At 40.3% G+C, this 18,588-nt stretch overlaps 2 protein-coding genes across 4 annotated transcripts in view; one reads left to right on the forward strand and one right to left on the reverse strand.

Moving 5' to 3' along the window:
- The window catches only part of LOC115269977 (uncharacterized), a 617,722-nt gene that overhangs the window by 554,823 nt on the left and 44,311 nt on the right, over window positions 1-18,588 (reverse strand). The window contains exons 2-3 of the mRNA XM_062853057.1: window positions 16,503-17,293; window positions 6,224-7,992 (exon numbers count right to left, since the gene is read on the reverse strand). Coding sequence (XP_062709041.1) covers window positions 6,224-7,992; window positions 16,503-17,273 — 2,540 coding nt within the window. The 5' untranslated portion in view covers window positions 17,274-17,293. The remainder of the gene's footprint in view (window positions 1-6,223; window positions 7,993-16,502; window positions 17,294-18,588) is intronic.
- LOC134288377 (uncharacterized) lies at window positions 1,142-6,213 on the forward strand. Of its 3 annotated transcripts, XM_062853061.1 has the most exons (3): window positions 1,142-4,131; window positions 4,192-4,265; window positions 4,326-6,213. In XM_062853061.1, exon 1 carries the CDS (start codon window positions 1,259-1,261, stop codon window positions 4,004-4,006), a length of 2,748 nt encoding a protein of 915 aa, XP_062709045.1. In that variant the 5' UTR covers window positions 1,142-1,258; the 3' UTR covers window positions 4,007-4,131; window positions 4,192-4,265; window positions 4,326-6,213. The 3 variants fall into 3 exon arrangements, with proteins under 3 accessions (XP_062709045.1, XP_062709043.1, XP_062709044.1); XM_062853059.1 differs by having other exon boundaries at window positions 1,142-4,265; XM_062853060.1 differs by having other exon boundaries at window positions 4,192-6,213.

The raw sequence follows: 18,588 nt of genomic DNA on the forward strand, positions 1-18,588 counted from the left end.
GTTGTTGACGATCGACGGAGTTGGGTGGGTTTTTGTGGTGTACAGCTGCAGTAGTCGGTTAATTAACTGTTTTGGATATCCATTCTTGCGGAGGTGTTGATGGATTATTGTCGTTATTTCATCCATGGATTTGTTTTGTGTGAGTGAGCAAACCCTATGAATGAAATTTTTCGCCACATTCATTTTGTGTTTCGGCTGATGGAACGACTTGTAATTCAGCATTCTCCCTGAAGCGATGGGCTTGGCGTACCATTCCGTCGTTAAGGTCTGGTCCGGGTTTCTTATGACGGTCATGTCCAAAAACGCAAGTTTGCCATCCTGTTCGGTCTCAATGGTGAACTGCAGCCTAGGTTCTACGCCATTGAATGCGTCGAGCACCTGCTGCTCAGTGTTCCGCGGGATTACCATAAAGATATCGTCCACGTATTTCCAAAAGATTGTAGTCTCGAAAGGTAGAGAGCTCATAGCTTTAGTAATGACTGAGTCTAGGACGATATCTGCAGCAATTGGCGAGAGTGGGCTTCCCATGGCTGTTCCATATGTTTGTTTAAAGAATTGTCCTTCAAAGCAGAAGTAGCTCGCCCCCATGCAATACTCCACTATTTCCAAGAATAGATCCAGGTTGATTTCTGTTGTCACTTCGTTCCACCGTTCAATTATGTTCCTAATGACCAGGTGCCGTGGTACATTGGTGAACAGTGAAGTGACATCGAGGGAAATCATTATGTAGCCTTCGGGAATTTTGAAACCGTTAACTTCCTTGCAGAAATCGAACGAGCTGTATGTGCTGTACTGACTGCGAAGTGATGATTGGAGGATGTTAGCAACATACCTAGCCAGCTTGTATGTTGGGGCAGTTATGTTGGGGATTACCGGACGGAGTGGAAGGTTTTGTTTGTGGGACTTTGGCTGGCCGTATATCCTAGGGCAAATAGCGTTGTTTGAGGCCAGTTCGCGAGCCGTTCTGTAGTCAATAAGCTTCAGGTTTTGAAGTCTTTTGACTATGCTGTTGTTCCCCTTTTGGTAACTAGATGTGGGGTCTGCTCGTACCTTTTGGTATGTTGTTGTGTCGCTCACCAATGCTCGCATTTTTTGGTCATAATCCTCCCGCATCATGATGACGGTCCTGTTACCTTTGTCGGCAGACAAGACGCAGATCTCGGGGTGTTCTCGTAGATAGCTTTTTGTCTCATTGGAAGCAGCTACGCAAAACTTGGTCGTGGGATCACGCACCTCCACCATCGAGTGAAAACCGTGAATGAAATTTAACGTTACATTCACGATTCTACAACGGTTTCTGTCCTGCACGTCCTTGTCGGTATTGGTGAGCAAGACTCCTTCCACATCAGCAAAAAGGACTATCAACCGATTCAAAAAGGCCATCCTGAACCTGGAAATCAAACAGACCTTCTACAAGATGCAGCAGATCACGCAGGAGCTGAATACCATCAAATGCCACATTCAAACCCTAACCAGTGAAAGCGTGACGGACGAGTACCTGTCTACCCAGCGGATGGCATACAACAACTGGTTGAATCGGCAGAACGGGCGCACAGCAAGAAAGCTCACAAACATGCTGCAAACTCCAAACAGCAACGAGGAGCCCACATACAACGAACACGCAATCCTCAACGCGACGGAGTTAGAGGTGCCGGCGAACGTTCTGCACTTACTGAGTCTTGGTCCTAGATTCGCACTACCCACTACATCGCTAGCGCAAGTACCATTCTACCACCTTTTTGCTGATGTGGAAGGAGTCTTGCTCACCAATACCGACAAGGACGTGCAGGACAGAAACCGTTGTAGAATCGTGAATGTAACGTTAAATTTCATTCACGGTTTTCACTCGATGGTGGAGGTGCGTGATCCCACGACCAAGTTTTGCGTAGCTGCTTCCAATGAGACAAAAAGCTATCTACGAGAACACCCCGAGATCTGCGTCTTGTCTGCCGACAAAGGTAACAGGACCGTCATCATGATGCGGGAGGATTATGACCAAAAAATGCGAGCATTGGTGAGCGACACAACAACATACCAAAAGGTACGAGCAGACCCCACATCTAGTTACCAAAAGGGGAACAACAGCATAGTCAAAAGACTTCAAAACCTGAAGCTTATTGACTACAGAACGGCTCGCGAACTGGCCTCAAACAACGCTATTTGCCCTAGGATATACGGCCAGCCAAAGTCCCACAAACAAAACCTTCCACTCCGTCCGGTAATCCCCAACATAACTGCCCCAACATACAAGCTGGCTAGGTATGTTGCTAACATCCTCCAATCATCACTTCGCAGTCAGTACAGCACATACAGCTCGTTCGATTTCTGCAAGGAAGTTAACGGTTTCAAAATTCCCGAAGGCTACATAATGATTTCCCTCGATGTCACTTCACTGTTCACCAATGTACCACGGCACCTGGTCATTAGGAACATAATTGAACGGTGGAACGAAGTGACAACAGAAATCAACCTGGATCTATTCTTGGAAATAGTGGAGTATTGCATGGGGGCGAGCTACTTCTGCTTTGAAGGACAATTCTTTAAACAAACATATGGAACAGCCATGGGAAGCCCACTCTCGCCAATTGCTGCAGATATCGTCCTAGACTCAGTCATTACTAAAGCTATGAGCTCTCTACCTTTCGAGACTACAATCTTTTGGAAATACGTGGACGATATCTTTATGGTAATCCCGCGGAACACTGAGCAGCAGGTGCTCGACGCATTCAATGGCGTAGAACCTAGGCTGCAGTTCACCATTGAGACCGAACAGGATGGCAAACTTGCGTTTTTGGACATGACCGTCATAAGAAACCCGGACCAGACCTTAACGACGGAATGGTACGCCAAGCCCATCGCTTCAGGGAGAATGCTGAATTACAAGTCGTTCCATCAGCCGAAACACAAAATGAATGTGGCGAAAAATTTCATTCATAGGGTTTGCTCACTCACACAAAACAAATCCATGGATGAAATAACGACAATAATCCATCAACACCTCCGCAAGAATGGATATCCAAAACAGTTAATTAACCGACTACTGCAGCTGTACACCACAAAAACCCACCCAACTCCGTCGATCGTCAACAACCGCCAGGCTGACGATCCACCGCCCAACCCCCCCAGCCGACCATCGTGCCAGCAATCACCCACACCCGCTCAACCCCCACCGCCACCAGCCGCCACCACCACCGTCAGAAACACGCACAGTCAACCGCCACCGCAATCATCAATTAGCCCAGCACTGCACAGATCCCACACACAGACGACATCCAGAGCCAACATTGACGAAATCGAAATCCACCAAGCAACTAATCCACCAACTGAACCATGCACCGATCATCAAACAACCACAGGATCCATCCATGACGCCAACATGCAAGTACACGAAGATCCACCTGAAACAAGACAAGAAAAAACATACAGATCACTTCCCTACATACCAACTCTATCACAACGAATAGCTAAGATCCTAGCCAAAGACTATCCAGATATCTCCATAACGACCAGACAGCAACGTACAATCAATGAACTTCACACCATAGTTAAGTACCCTAAAAGAAAGGAAGAAATTAGTAACGTTATTTACAAAATTCCCTGTAATGACTGCAATAATTGCTATATAGGTATGACTAGGAATAATTTGCACCGAAGATTAGCTGGACACAGATCAAACGTAAACAAACTGGAAAAAATGATTAATGACAACACAAATACTGACACAGCAACGAATGCACTAGTTGAAGCGACAACCGCACTCATACAACACTGCGTAGACCATAACCATAGATTTAACCTAGACCAGACACAGATTATAGATCACAGCAATAAACAATCCACACTCCCTTTCCTCGAAATGTGTCATATTACCAACACGGAACACACAGTCAACAAACGAACAGACATAGACAGGCTAAGTACGACATATGCAGGTGTACTACACAGTATAAAGAATATTGACAGACACAACAAAATTAGAAGCGAAGACCATTTAGACGAAAGTTAGATTATTCCGATAGGGCATTACAGCTACCAAAATGAAAGTTCCGAATAAGGGGGTATGCTAAAGAGGGAAAATTTGCGCCATTGCCAAAAAACCGTTGAACTGTTTAAGTGATTTCGAAGTGTAAGGTATTTTACAGTTAAAACTTCTAAATGACAAAATTAATTTAAAACACACCCACCTTACAGCATGTACCAAAAACGACACAAAACGAGACAGTTAAAGTTAGACAAAACATTTGACCAAAAACGTTAATATTTATGTAAGTAATCAGACAAATTTTGTAAAGACAACTCTGTTTAAAGTCAAGTACCAATTACAGTTTCCCCCTGAGGAAGACACTATCCCCGTGTCGAAACGTCGGGTGAATAATAAAACTCGTTTTTTGAACCCTAAGACTGCGTAGCCGTTAATCTATAGAGTAGTTTTTTTTTTTGGTACACCTCCAGGCATTGTTTATTCTTCCCTTCATTCGAAATTCCTTCAGATTTTTTTTTCAGAAGCAAATTCTGAAATCTTAAAGAAATGTTTCTATGAATGCCTGTAGCACTTTCACGTATTACTTCAAAGATTCCTTCGAAAGTACATCTTTTAATGCATTAAAAAGTTTCTCTAAAGAATTCCTCCAGGATATTTTTTATCACATCTGAAGAAAGAATTCCTTCAGAAATTTCTCCAGGAAAAAGTTTAGGTTTTTTTTTGTGTACAAACCTCTTTAGAAATTGTATGAGAAATTTCTTAAGAGGTATCTTCAGGAGTTCTTCAAAGAAATTTATTGAAGGATTTTTAAAGAACTCCACCAGTTTCTTTTTCTGCGGTTTTTGCAAACATTTTTGTTACCCATGAATTTTCCCTAAAGATTTTTTCCAGAAATCCCTCCATAGGTTTCTCGAGCATTTATTCCTTAGAATTCCTCCATAAGTCTTTATTTTTTTTCGGAGGAGAGGGTGTTTCTTAAGGTATCCTTCCAAGTAATAACCTAGGCATTTGTTCAGGAATTCCTCATCAGATACCATCAAAAGTGATACAGGAATTGCTTCAAAAAATATTCAAGAATTTCTTCTAGGAATTTCCAAATGTATCCCCAGGATTTTCTAAGGAATTTGAAAAATGAAAAATGAAAAATTTATTAGAAAACTTCTGAAGAAGTCTTTTGCTGAACCCTGAAGAAATCCCTAGAATTGTTAAGAGTCTCTGAAGATTAAAATATCTCCATTGATTTTTTTTAAGAAATCATTGAATTCATTTCTGGAGGAACCTTTAAATTTCTTAAACAGTCGCTGAATGCATATCTGAAGGAATCCGTGGCTGTTTCGTTTAAAGAAACTTTTCCCAGAGGAATTTTTGGAAAACTTTCTTGAGAATTCTCTAACAAAAAATACGATGGAATTTCTATAGGAAATTTTGAAACTATGCATGGAAAATGATTTAAAGAACTTAAAAATACGTGGAATACTTTCTGAAAGGAATTCCCGGAAGATTTTCTAAAGAAATTCATGGATCAATATCGAAAGGAATTCAGAGAAGGTTCAATAAAAAAAATCCAATTTTATATCTGTGTGATCCCTAGAAAACTTGGAGGAAAACTGGAAAGGGAGCTAAGAATGCCTGAAGGATTTCTCAGAAAAATCTCCGAAGGCATTCGTAGCAGAATTTCTTACAAATTCCCTGGAAGATTTCTGAAAGAATCGCTGGAGGAATTTCTTAAAAAATGAGAAACTACCTGGAGAATTCGTTTCCAAATAAAACTTTGATAGATTTTCAAAGAGAAATTTAAGGAAAAATTTTAAACCTCGATAACACCACTGACCATATAAAAGCTCTTGCAAGAACTAACCTCTAGCAGGGAGGTATTCGTTTGATACTCAAATATAAATTATTTCTATTGGTAAGATTGCTCAGGAACAATTGTAAAACTTTTTTTTTAAACTTTTATCTTCTTATCTACATAAATCAAATTAATATGTAGTCACGTTTAGAACGTCAACTCTACCCAGAAAGTCTGTGAGAAATAACGAGTATTAACTATTCAACAATCACTTGTTAAATTAAATTAAATAAATATGACAAAGTAGAATTCTATAGGTGATCTAGCTGGTTTCTAAATGTGGTACAAAACGCACCAAACGCCATAACGTTCGTTGCACAAGAATAAGGAAGGAGGTTTCACTCAAATAAGCCATCCCGTGTAGTCACAATTTCTCGCAATCCCACACCTACCTTCTCATAATCGGGATCGGGAACGAGTATCGGCAATCCTCGGCTCCGACCGCCGCCCCCGCAGCACGATGGTGCACCGCTGCCGGGTGGACCACGGCTGGCAAAATCGCTGGCGGTGCCGGCAGCACCGTGGCCCCCATCGGCAGGGTCGTGTACGGTGGCGGCAAATGGCTGTGCAGTATATCCGGGATAATCTCGATCGGCGGCGGTCGCAGCATGGTCGGTGGCGGTGGCGGCGGTTGGTCCATCGGGTGCACATGCTGCATCCGGTTGCGTGCCTGACGCCGCTCACGACGCTCCCGACGACGATGCTCACGGGTACTAAACTCCGATCCGGGAGGGGGAGACAGGAGAAGGGGAGGGGGCATCATGGGGGCTTGGTGGATATATGGGGGAACCACTTCGCGAGGGATATGAATGGGAGGATCGTCGGTTTGGGCCTCGGTCGAAGTGTAGGTACGATTGTTGGCCGGTTCGATCCGGTCTATATCCGTTTGCTGCAGGGTAGTTTGATTGATAGCACTATTCTTCTTAGCATAGCTATTCTCGATCAGACAGGGATCGTTGGAACCACTTTGCACTACTGTGTTAGAAACATGAACCATTTGCTCTGCATTTGCACTGATATTTACATGATTTTTATCAATAACCGTAGGATTCAAATTAGCACTGTTAACATCACTGGGGTAGAATTGACCTTCCATGGCAGCTTCTCCACTATCTTTATCACTGGAACATTCGGCAGCACTTCTGGGCGTTTCTCTGTAGCAATTCACGATGCTCACTCCAGAGGACACATTATTGACAACATCATTCTGAACCTCATTATTGGTATCGACACAATTCACTTGAATGGTTAAGGTAGGTCGAGGTCCACCCTCGCCTGTAATTGCACTATCCGTAACAGAGGCCATCCCTTCGGAGGACGGAATATAAACACTGGTCCGGCTGCCCTCGGGGGCCGCTGGCACGTTCAGCCGCATGATATCGACGAACCGATCCCGTACGCTGCGGCCAAAACCACGCAAATTATCCAAAGCCCTGCTAGATCCTCGAGGGTTGCTAATGGGGACACCGTTGTTATCACTAGAACTAGAAACCCGCTCGATCGTCTGTCGGTCGGTCGCAGCGATCAAACGACGTTCCGACGCGAAAAGATCACCGTACGCGTATGTTGCTCCGTTCACTATCCGCACACTACTAAATGCAGCACGATCGAATCCATTCGGTGGACTCTCCATCGTGTTCGCATGGCGGTCCCTTCCCTCGCATCGTTCATCGTCAGCTGCTTCACCCTCACAGCCACCTACCATGTGCTCGTGGTGGTAGCCGTTAAACGGGCTTATGCTTTGCGTATTCCACTTCGGACGTTCATCCGGCCTGCATCCAACATAGGATTCATTCGTCGTCGTGCAGTCAGCGATGGCGGAACATGAACCAGTTGCATTCTCTATGTTGCTGCTATGCTGCGGCCGTCGTTGATCTTTTGACAAATGTAGGTCTCCGACGTTGCCGCTGTGGGTAGTACTGGTGCTGCGCATGACTGGCTTAAACATTGCGGAAATTCTGCACAGACTGTTGTTATTGTCACTGTGGTAGTCGGTGCAATTGTTGTTGCCATCGTTCGACAGGCCGTAACCTGATGCCGCAGAGGATGACGACGAAGACAAGCTCGACGGTTGCTGTCTTGTGCCGTTCGGGTGGCTCAGGTAAGCACCACCACTAGCACCAACGGCGGTGGCAGAAACGACCGGTGTAATGGGATAAACCTGCAAAAAGGAGAACAAAACAAAATAGCAAATTAAACAAGCTCAATCTTCGGAGAAATGAACGAGAAAAAAAAACAAGTCATGTACACATAGCTCGGTCGGATGGAGTAGGTATGAGGTAGAGTAGTTCTTCTGCTGCCGCATGATTTACTGCTTGCGAATGAGGTGAGGTTTGTTTTTGTGCTCATCTTGGGCGACCTGAACCGGACAAAATACCACAAAGCAAAGCAGCAAGAGCGCGCACATGATTGCTCTAGATGCCTTCCGAAGTTGTTGTGCGCCGCGCTGTGGATGCTGTGTAACGTGAGGAGCGGAGATTGCATGCCTCCATGCTACTACATTCATTGCTGCGCGGTGTGTCGTCTTCTCAAAGATCACGCTTTCTTTGTGAAGCTGCTTCGTAACAATTCATGATGAGATGCATTGCATTTTATCCAGAAAATATGCGCTGACAGAATACAGCGAATCGTTTGGGCTTTTTTTTTTTCTTTATTACCCATCGTTTTCATTCGAAGATTGATCAGTAACTGCTGCAACCTACCCGTAAAAATGCATTTTAATTCAAAATTAAGGGGAGCATATAATGCTTTAAATTTAATACTTTACATTCAATGTTAAGAAAATTGTAAATTGAAACGCCTTTTCCTTAACACAATAATCATGTTTTACATGTTCGATGTAGAGGCAATCAAAGTTGAGAGTATGAATTTACACTTTTGGATAGTGTTATCATGCTGATCAACTAAAACCATACCAAATGTAATGCATATGTGATTATGTACCATATATATCAAGCATAAATATCAAACATGAAGCATTAAAAATAACAGTTGAAAGAATTTCACTTGAAACGAACGAAACACAGGTCACCACAGGTATTACCAACTATAAACTACCACGCGCCTCCATCTTAAAAGACAACTATGGAGAACAATGCAGGAAGACAAGAACAGAACGGCACAGTAAATTCAGGTAATATAGGGTATATGCACCATTCCTTGGCCTAATTTGCAGGCCGCCTTGACAATTTTGACCATAAATCATGAATTAATAGCACTAGAAATAATATGTTGACCCTATTACACACTCTGGGCAATGCATGGTTCACCAATTGGAAGTAAACTAACGTGTATATTCAAGAAATTACTTAATTAAGTTGAAAAGATTCGATGCGATGGTATGCAACGTTGGTCTATGGTACAAAAATTGGCCTATTAGTGGATACAACGTTGGCCTATTGCTTTCCATGCACTAGAACCACTTATTATCTTATTTTTTCAATATTTCTGCTGAAGTATTATCTCTGTTTGTTCACCAATCTTACTTATAAACTACATTTTCGAATCCAAATTTTCAAAAAACTGTAATTAAATTACTTAAACTAAAGTTCTATCTTGATTTATTAACGAAAACAACGCAACCCTATTATTGGGTTATATTTTTACAGTCACCGTACACAAAATATTTCTTCCTGTTTGTTCTTTCTGGTTCTTACGCAAGCAATGTTGTTGACGTCACTTTATCGGTGTTGTTGACGTCACTTTACTGATGGGCCAAGATTTGGGTACATAGTGAAAAAATGTCCTCAATATTCGGCCCACATTCAATTTGTAAAATATTTATTACTCATTGAAAACAAATACACAAGTTCAAAATAGCGTCTTTGACCGTCGCATCAAATGTTCAGTTATTGAAAAGTCAGTTTGAAATTTTCCAGAATCATGCCATTTATGATCATGTGTATAGACCAATGTGATATAAGAAAGGAGGGGAGGAACTCAGCCTTTGCTTGTATTAGTAAAGAGTCAAAGGTAAACAACTTTTGAGGGGAGGGAGGTGACGTCATACAAACTCAATAACAAGCGAGTTTGGGCGATGGTGCCTTCCCATCAATGTACACAAACTTCCATAGAAATTGATGGGCTCAAAATAATAATTCATCTGAAACAAACCTGGCTGGAAACTCCTGCATACCTCTTAATACATCCGCTCCGAATATTTAAAATCTTGAGAATCTGGGGTGCAAATATTTAAAAGAATTTTCATTTTCCCACACCCCAGCGGAAATGTTGTAGAACGAGCCTTTGAACGAGGCTTCATCCTTTCTCATGAACCATTTTTTTATTCCGGATATTCCGCACATAGAAAGCTTGTCCTCATAGCTTGAATCGATTGACCAGCTGCATTTTAATCTAAAATAGAAATAAGGGGCTGTCCATAAACCACGTGGTCATTTTTTTTGGGACTTTTCAAACCCCCCCCCCCCCCCCCCCGCGTGGTCATTTTTCCATACAAAATTTTTTGTATGTCCATACAAAATGGTCATTGGCCGAACACCCCCCCCCCCCCCTCATGACCACGTGGTTTATGGACAGCCCCTTAATGTTATGAAATTCTGCAAACTCTACATTTTTTCTCACGCTGCAAAACTTGCCTCTGTTTGTGTTCTAATAACAACATGAAAATCACCCTTGGTAACAGTAGAATGTAGGGGCAGTGGGGCTGCCTTATCGGGTTTCGACTGTTTTGATATAGAACTTTGGGAGATGGCTTAGCAGTCTTGGAGGAAATTGAAAACTAGTTGTTTAAATCTTTCCCGACGTTTCGATCCGTTTGGAAAAAGATCCCAAACGGATCGAAACGTCGGGAAAGATTTAAACAACTAGTTTTCAATTTCCTCCAAGACTGCTAAGCCATCTCCCAAAGTTCTAGAAAAAACAACAATAGTAAGAAAACATTGCCGACTGTGGAGCGGATCTGGTATGATGGTTAAAGCACGTGACTACCACGCCGAGGACCTGGGATAGAATCCCGCTCCTGACAAACTCGCAAAATGTGAGTTCTTCCTTCGGAAGGGAAGTAAAGCGTGGGTCCCGATATGAACTAGGCTAGGGCTTAACATTTCGTTAACATAGATAGAAAAAATGCATTGCCGACTGCCAGGTTTAGATCGCCAACATCAAGACCATAGGTGTAACCAGAGGAGATTATCACCGAAGCTAATGGCGCAATAAACCACCCATCGTTCTGCCTATTGCCGAAGAACAGGAATACCATATTAGCCTAGGAGCTCTTTCGAAGATATTAGTTTGCTCACTAATAAATCTGCTAAGAATATCAATTTGGATTCATTTGCATGAAATTCACCATGACATTTGAAGGACACTGCTGGAGTTTCTTCTAAAACAGTTCATTCTGGAATTCCTCAAGGAGTTCCTTCTGGGGTTCTCATGTTTGGGAATTGTTCCTTTTTTAATTCCTCCAGCTCTTCCTTCTGAGATTTCTCCAACAATTTTCTTTGGAATTCCATTTGAAATTTCCTCCTTTTTATATTCCTTCAGGGGTTCCTTCAGAGATCCCTCCAAGAACTTTTTCCGGAGTTCCTTCTAAGATTCCATCAAAATTTCCTCCTGAGATTTACCCGGAGTTCTTTTTTTTTCTAAGGTTTTTCTAAAAGTTTATCCATGAATTCCTTCTAGAGTTCTTTCAAGGTTTCCTTCTCCTCTGTTCCACCCGCACTTTCTTCGGACATCTCTTCGGGGATTTTAACCTGAATTTATTTTGAGATTCCATCTACACTTCTTTCTGGGTTTCCTAAAGAAGTCCCTTTCGGGATTCCTCCAGGAGTTCCTTCTTGATTTCACTCAGATATTCATTCCGAGATCTCTGTAGGAAACCCCTCCGGCATTTTTTCGAAACCCCTCCAGGAGTTCTTTTTCGGATTTCTTCAGGAATTCTTTCCAGGATTCTTCTGGGAGTTTCTTCTGAGATTCCTCGAGGGCTTTCTTCTAGGATTTATCCAGGTTTTTTCCCAGGACTCCTCCAGGAACTTTTTCCGGCATCCCTCCATTCATTCCTTCTGGAATTCCTCCATGATTTCCTTTCTTAGATTTCACCAGGAGTTCTATCTGGAAATCTTCCGGTATTCTGGATATTTTCGGGGTTCCTTCAGAATTTCCTTCCGGGTTTCCTTCAATTTCGTGTTTACTTCAGAAATTGAACCAGGAGTTTCTTCTGAGACTCAACAAATAGCTCCTTCTGAGATTCTTCCAAGAGTTTTTTTTTAGGAATTTCTCTATGATTTTCTTCAAGATTCCTCTAGAAGTTTCTTCTGAAATTCTTCAGGAAGTTCCTTGAGGGATTCCTTTTGAGATTCCTCCAAATACTTTTGTGATGTCTTCAGAAGCTTTTTCTGGGAATCCCAGTAGGAATTCCTGTGAAAATATTATCGTTCTCCTGTTGGGGAAACCTATAAAGAACACCATGAGAAATTCCTTTCAAGGCTGCTAGAGGAGCTCCTTCAGAAATTGTTGGAGGAATTCTTCGAAGAAGTCCTGTAGAATCTATATAAGGAACTCCTAGAACAATACCACAATGCCAAAAACTTTTTTTTCCTTTGCAACCTTAGCGGCGTGCAGTGCAGTGCAACCAGCTATTGGTCGTGAGAAGCATTTGAGTGAAATTGATTTTCATACACATTTTTCTTTCATTATTCATTATTCTTTACGTAGGATTTCAAAACCATTTTCTTAAATACCTACAGTTGTTGCGTCTGATAACTGCATGTCTTATGAAAGAAAGCCGGCATTTATGTCCATTATTTGTTATTTACATTTATGTGATGTAAAAAATAGATCATGCAATATATATTTTATTTTTATTTTTTGATTTACTGGATAATGATACTTAATGCAAGTATTTTTTATCAAAAGCTACGTAGCATATCATAAACCCCTACCTCCCTATCGTCCCCCTGGGGTTCCTTGAAACAATCTGGCATCTTCTGGAATGCCCATGAGGCCCCTGAAATCCCCTTGAAGTATTATGGAACCCTTGAAGTATCCTGCAACTTACTTGAAATTTCTGGGATACCCTGAAACGCCCCTAAGACGTGTGGAACCCTCTGAAACCACTCAGGACCTCTTGAAACCTTATTAGACCCTCCAAAACGCCCCTGAGGTACCCCTGGAACCTCCTGAAACGCCTCTGAGATCCCTTGAAGCACTCCTGAGACCCTTTGGAGCCCCCTAGAACCTTCTGAAAATCCCTGAAATCCCCAGAGACGACTTTTAGACCCCTTTAAACGCTCCTGAAATCTCTAAAGCACCCTGAGACCCCTTTTAAACGCCCCTGAAGTCTCCTGGTAGACCAACTCCCCTTCCCCCTTCAATGTTATGTTATTCATGAATAATTGAAAACCTTCCGAACCTAGAAAATGAACCAGGAAAACATAAAATAGTATCATTTAAAGTGAAGTTTTGCACTAATAAATAATACTGAAATTGAAATAGGAGTTCACAAGTTTCGTTTTATTTTTATTGATCAAATTTAAGTTTAACTGTGATAAGTTTAAATGATCAATAGTTTACCCATGTCTTTTTGCAAGTTTAATATTAATCATCATGATTAGTTAAACACAAAAAATACTTACAATGACTAATGATTAATTACACCTGAGTTTTCTAAAAAAATAAATGTGAAATAATACAAATAATTAAATCTATGCAGCAGAGATAAAAATAATTTTCAAATTTGAGAGTAAATTAACTACTGTGCTTAATCCCAATCAGATAGACCAACTTCGAGCTAAAATATAAACGACTCATAAAAAAGTGATCATTTTCCTAAACAAAACCAGAAATTGCTATGGATGAGAGCAATAATAAGCAACAATATTTCCATAAACAAATCAAAAAGTACATAAATAAATCGAAATTTCCCATAAATAATTGATTTTCGAGCAATAAAAAATGTCGAAATTTCCACGAATAATTCAACAATTGCAATAAATAACTACATTTTTGCCTTGCTTTTGGATGTGCTGTTCAAACACATTTTTCCAAGCTTGAAAAAAATCAGTTTCGAAGTTTAAGAATATGCTTAAAACTGTTGAATTCTACTCATACAAAATCCGTAGAAGTTTTAGCTGGTGTTGTTCCACTCAAAAATCGTTTTCATGAATTAAATAGTAAATTTTTGGTCCATTGTTTTTCAATTAGTCATCCACTTATCGATACATTAAAAACACTCAATGAAATCAATCCCTCTAGCAAAATTTTAAGTTCTTTTATTTTCTGTTCTACAGAAAGTGTTGTTCAAAATTCTTCCCCCGGTTTTCATGATTATAATATGAGTGTCCATTCATATCGTTCTTGTATTGACTTATCAATACTTGAAGAGTTGAAACACATTCCTCATCAGGATTATCCTCGATTTGCCAATTTGTTATTAAAACGAAAATTAATTGGGATTGAAAATGATAAAATTTATTACACAGATGGTTCCATGATTGACGGTGTTGCAGGGTTTGGAGTGTTTAGTTTGCATTTGGTCCATTTTTATAAATTGGAATCCCTATCTTCCAATTTCACAGCTGAATTAATTGCTCTATATTTTACATGTAATTTGATTAAAAATTGTACACCTAGCATATACATGGTGTGTTCTGACAGCTGGAGTTGTCTTTTGGCTCTAGATTCAATAAACTTTCATTTCAAAACTAATCATATAATTTTGTCAATCAGAGGGTTACTACATGATTTAAATTCTCGAGGTTATTTTATAAAATTTGTTTGGGTTCCAGCTCATTGTAGTATTTTTGGCAATGAACAAGCTGATTATTTGGCAAAATTAGGTGTTTTTCGTGGAATAATTTATAATCGTGATATTTTTTCCTATGAATATTTCTCCAAACTGAAGAAATATTCATTGAACAATTGGCAAATTTCTTGGAATGAAAGTGAACAAGGACGATATTGTTATTCCATTTGTCCAAGAACTAAGAATCATCCTTGGTTTAAAAACTTGGATGTAATTTTGTTTGTTCTATTTCAGGATTAATGTCTAATCATTATATTTGTAATGATTATTTGTATCGTATGAATATCATAGATTCTAATCTTTGTGCATGTGATAAATCATATGAAGATATAGATCATATTGTTTTTGAATGTCCTCGTTATAAATTACCTAGAAAAAAACTTATGGATAGAATGGTTTGCTTGAGCAATGATATTCCTGTGTCTGTTCGAGATATTTTGGCCATTAAATTTCTGCCCATCTTAAAAATAGTATATCAATATTTAAATGAAATTTCTTGTCAAATTTGATGCTCGCTGTTTTGTTTTTCCTTTTTATTTTTAGAAACCACTTCCCTAGGATACGATTCCGATGATTCCGATCAAGTATTTGACCCCTGATTTCTATACTTGTGGTGGCCCATTGGATGTCGTCGGCTCTGGCATGGAACAATTCCGGATGAGCCTTTAATATTAAGTTTTCTTTATTTTGTAATTACTGGTTTTTTGAAAAGAAAAAGAGGTTTTATGCCTTTTTGAGAACGATTTCGTAATGTAAGGAAATCACTCAAAGGGGCTTTTCCCTCTTTCAAAATCAGAAGTTAAAAAATAAACATAATAATAATAATACATTTTCGCCCATCAAAAAAGCTTAAATTTTCTATAAATAAATACGTTTTTTCCATAATAAATTAAAACATTTCCGAATGAAAAACATAAAAAAACAATTGAAAATTTAGAAAATAAGTACGAATCAACGAGTTATTAACTTGAATGCAATTCTAACTAAAAGTATTGGCCGAGCCAAGAATTTGCCCGGTATAATGCGTTATCCCTTTTTAGAGGACAGCAAGTGATTGTCTGTAAAATTGCACACATAGTTGCAGTCTTTCTATCATAGTTCTATGATGTAGTAGGTTTCAATTTTTTTTGTTAAAAAAATATAGTTTTTTTACTGCAATTGTTGATTTATTTGTGGAATTCTGACATTTTTTTTTTGCTCAAAAATCAATTATTAATGGAAAATTATGATTTATTTATGCACTTTTTGATTTGTTTATAGAACTTTTATAGTTTATTATTGCTTCTACCCCTATTTATTTTTTGGCAATTTTCGAATTACTTATAGATTTTGTTTTTATTTATTATGGGGCGTTTAATGAACTGCCACAAACTTGCTGCTCGACCATAGATCATCAGCTCAGGTTTACAAATATACGTAATTGTATTTTAAGGTTTCATGATTTCTGGTGTTTCTGGATGTACTGGAAACATGTTAGAAAATGGTACCATAAATACATTTAGTTCATCATGTGTACAACGGCGAATAATGAAAGGCTGATAAGTATTTTAAAAAGTGGTAATGATGGGCAACATTACTCGATAGTTTCATTTGATGGTTCACTATGATTCATTAAATTCTTCGAAAACCAGCTTTCTCGAAGAATAAAACGACATTCAGCATTTAACTGTAAAATCTTACACGAGGTTTCTTATCAACACGTGTACACGTGCGCCACAAAACAAAGAACAAGAAGCAGAACAAGAAAGCCGTAAAAGATAAAATCAGTCATAAGCCACCCATGTCTTCATTGTTTCGACATCGTTTCAATTAACCTAACGCTAACAGCTCCTCCCTAATGTCTTCGTTTGCCCCTGACTGACCGAACAGGGAGCGTGCGTTGCGTTGTTGCGTTGAGCGTAGGTGCTTACCTGATAATCACCGAAGGTGTCGTTGACGCCAATCGTCATGTTGGAGTTAATCAGATCATCCTCGCAGAAGCCATAAGCTGCAGAAGGAACTGTTGTTGGTCCAATGCCGGCCGTCAGGGGGAAGGAGTCCATGCTGAGTAAGCTGAGCGGAAATAACGAGGTGGTAGTGGTGGTGGTGGTGGCGGTCATCGTAGGAACCACCATCGGTGATGGCGCACTCGGTGGTTGATAGATTCCGGTTGCAGTTGAGCGGATTTGCTTCCAATCGAGCAGGGAGGGGGGCATCGGCTGGGAGGGTAATAGCGGGTAAATAGTTGTTGTCGTTGCCGTCGCTGTCGTTGCAGTGATCGGTGCTGGGTAGCCATTAGGGTAAATATTATTACTATTCCAATAAGCATTGGCACCCGTCGCCACAGCCGGGTGGAAGCCATAGTAGGGTGGATAGCTGTAACGATTGCTGGTCAGGTTACTACCGTTGGTAGGGTGGGGGGATCCGGCTTTGATGCCGTCATCGAAGCTGCGATAGTTCCACTCGGAAAAGCTCCGTTTTATCGACGACGATTGGAGATGATTGTTGTTTGTGATGCTGCTGCTGCCGTTGTATCGCCCTGGGGTCAGTGCCAGGCGGTCCATCAACGACGAAGGTCCACCCCCACTGTCGTCTAGCGAGGAATCGGAATCGGAGGCGTTATTGTCGTACGGCGTCCACAGCATGGAGGATAGCGCTTCCTCCACGTCCGGAGGTTTGCGGAATGGGCGAGATTGATTCATTTTCTGTGATTGGCAAGGATCTGGAAAAGAAGGAAGATAGGAAATTTCCGTTACATTTATTGCGTAATAGACGTACTTCTGGTAATGTTTTAAATTTATATCATGGTAAAACAAACATAAAACACATCGACAATGCTTTTTCTTTAGGTTGAAACTGACTACATCGATTTCTATAGCACGCCCCGGTTTTCTAAGTCTTTGACATTTCGTGGCCTGTTGTTTACGATTTGGAATTAGTATTTCTTATGGCTCCCGCTGAGATGTGCTATGTTGGTGATGCGTTAGCATAGCATAGCTTAAACTGACTGCAGAGTGCATACATATCTATGGTTGCTACTACGTGATTTACCCGAACCAAGTTCCACGATGAAACTGTCATTCTCACTGTACAACTTCCACGGGGTCTCTTTAATGCACAATAACGGCGCCGGCCACTTCCTTGCAGTCAGGTTGGAAAAGGGAAGGAATATTAGTTTCAACCTTTGTTAAGTGAAGGACCGCGTTAACCGCTGCGATTCCACCAAGAGCTGCAGAAAGGAGTACTTATTAGACAGCAAGCCATATTGGTCAGGACACACTTTGAAAAGTATTATGTATACCTTTGATTTATAATTCCTAACAGAGTGCCACTCTATTGTTCACTTCACATGAAATGCACAAAATCGATCACCAATGTGAGGGGGTTGCCTGATACATATCTCGATATTCTAGCGCACATATACGAACATTCTCGCGTGATACTCGCGATGTTTCACAGTAAGGAGCAACACAATACGCTATATGAATGGTGGTAATGCGTTCTGTAGAATCTTTTCTCTTCCGTTTAATTTGTAATTTGTAATTTATTAGTAACATCACGACACCCTGTTGGACAGGCCATATATCAGGTCAAGGAAAATTTTTTAATTCAATTAGCTGAATTTGTAATTACGCTTTAAGTTCAATTAAATGCGATGTATGGTAATTGAATAACCAAGTAATTCCAGCTGGAATAAGAGATTAATCAGATAACACAAGTTTACAAAATAAAACGAAAGTCGTGAACTTCTATCAACGACCAAAATTTTTGAAGCATAATTTAGCGCTGATTTCGAAGCCGTGCTTCAAACATTTTTAAGAAGAACAGTTTTTGAGATTTAGCTCATTATTGAATTTTACAACTTTTTAAAATATGGAATCTAATAAAATTCAAATATCTTGCGTTTTGTTCAACCAATTTAAAATCTTTTTCCATAAATTAAAAGCTGAATATAATACCATTCGATCATCTGAATGCAGGTTTTGCGTCAGATTAATGAAATTCAAGATATTGGCG

Source organism: Aedes albopictus, chromosome 2 (genome assembly GCF_035046485.1).
Source record: "Aedes albopictus strain Foshan chromosome 2, AalbF5, whole genome shotgun sequence".
Taxonomy (NCBI): Eukaryota; Metazoa; Arthropoda; class Insecta; order Diptera; family Culicidae; genus Aedes; species Aedes albopictus.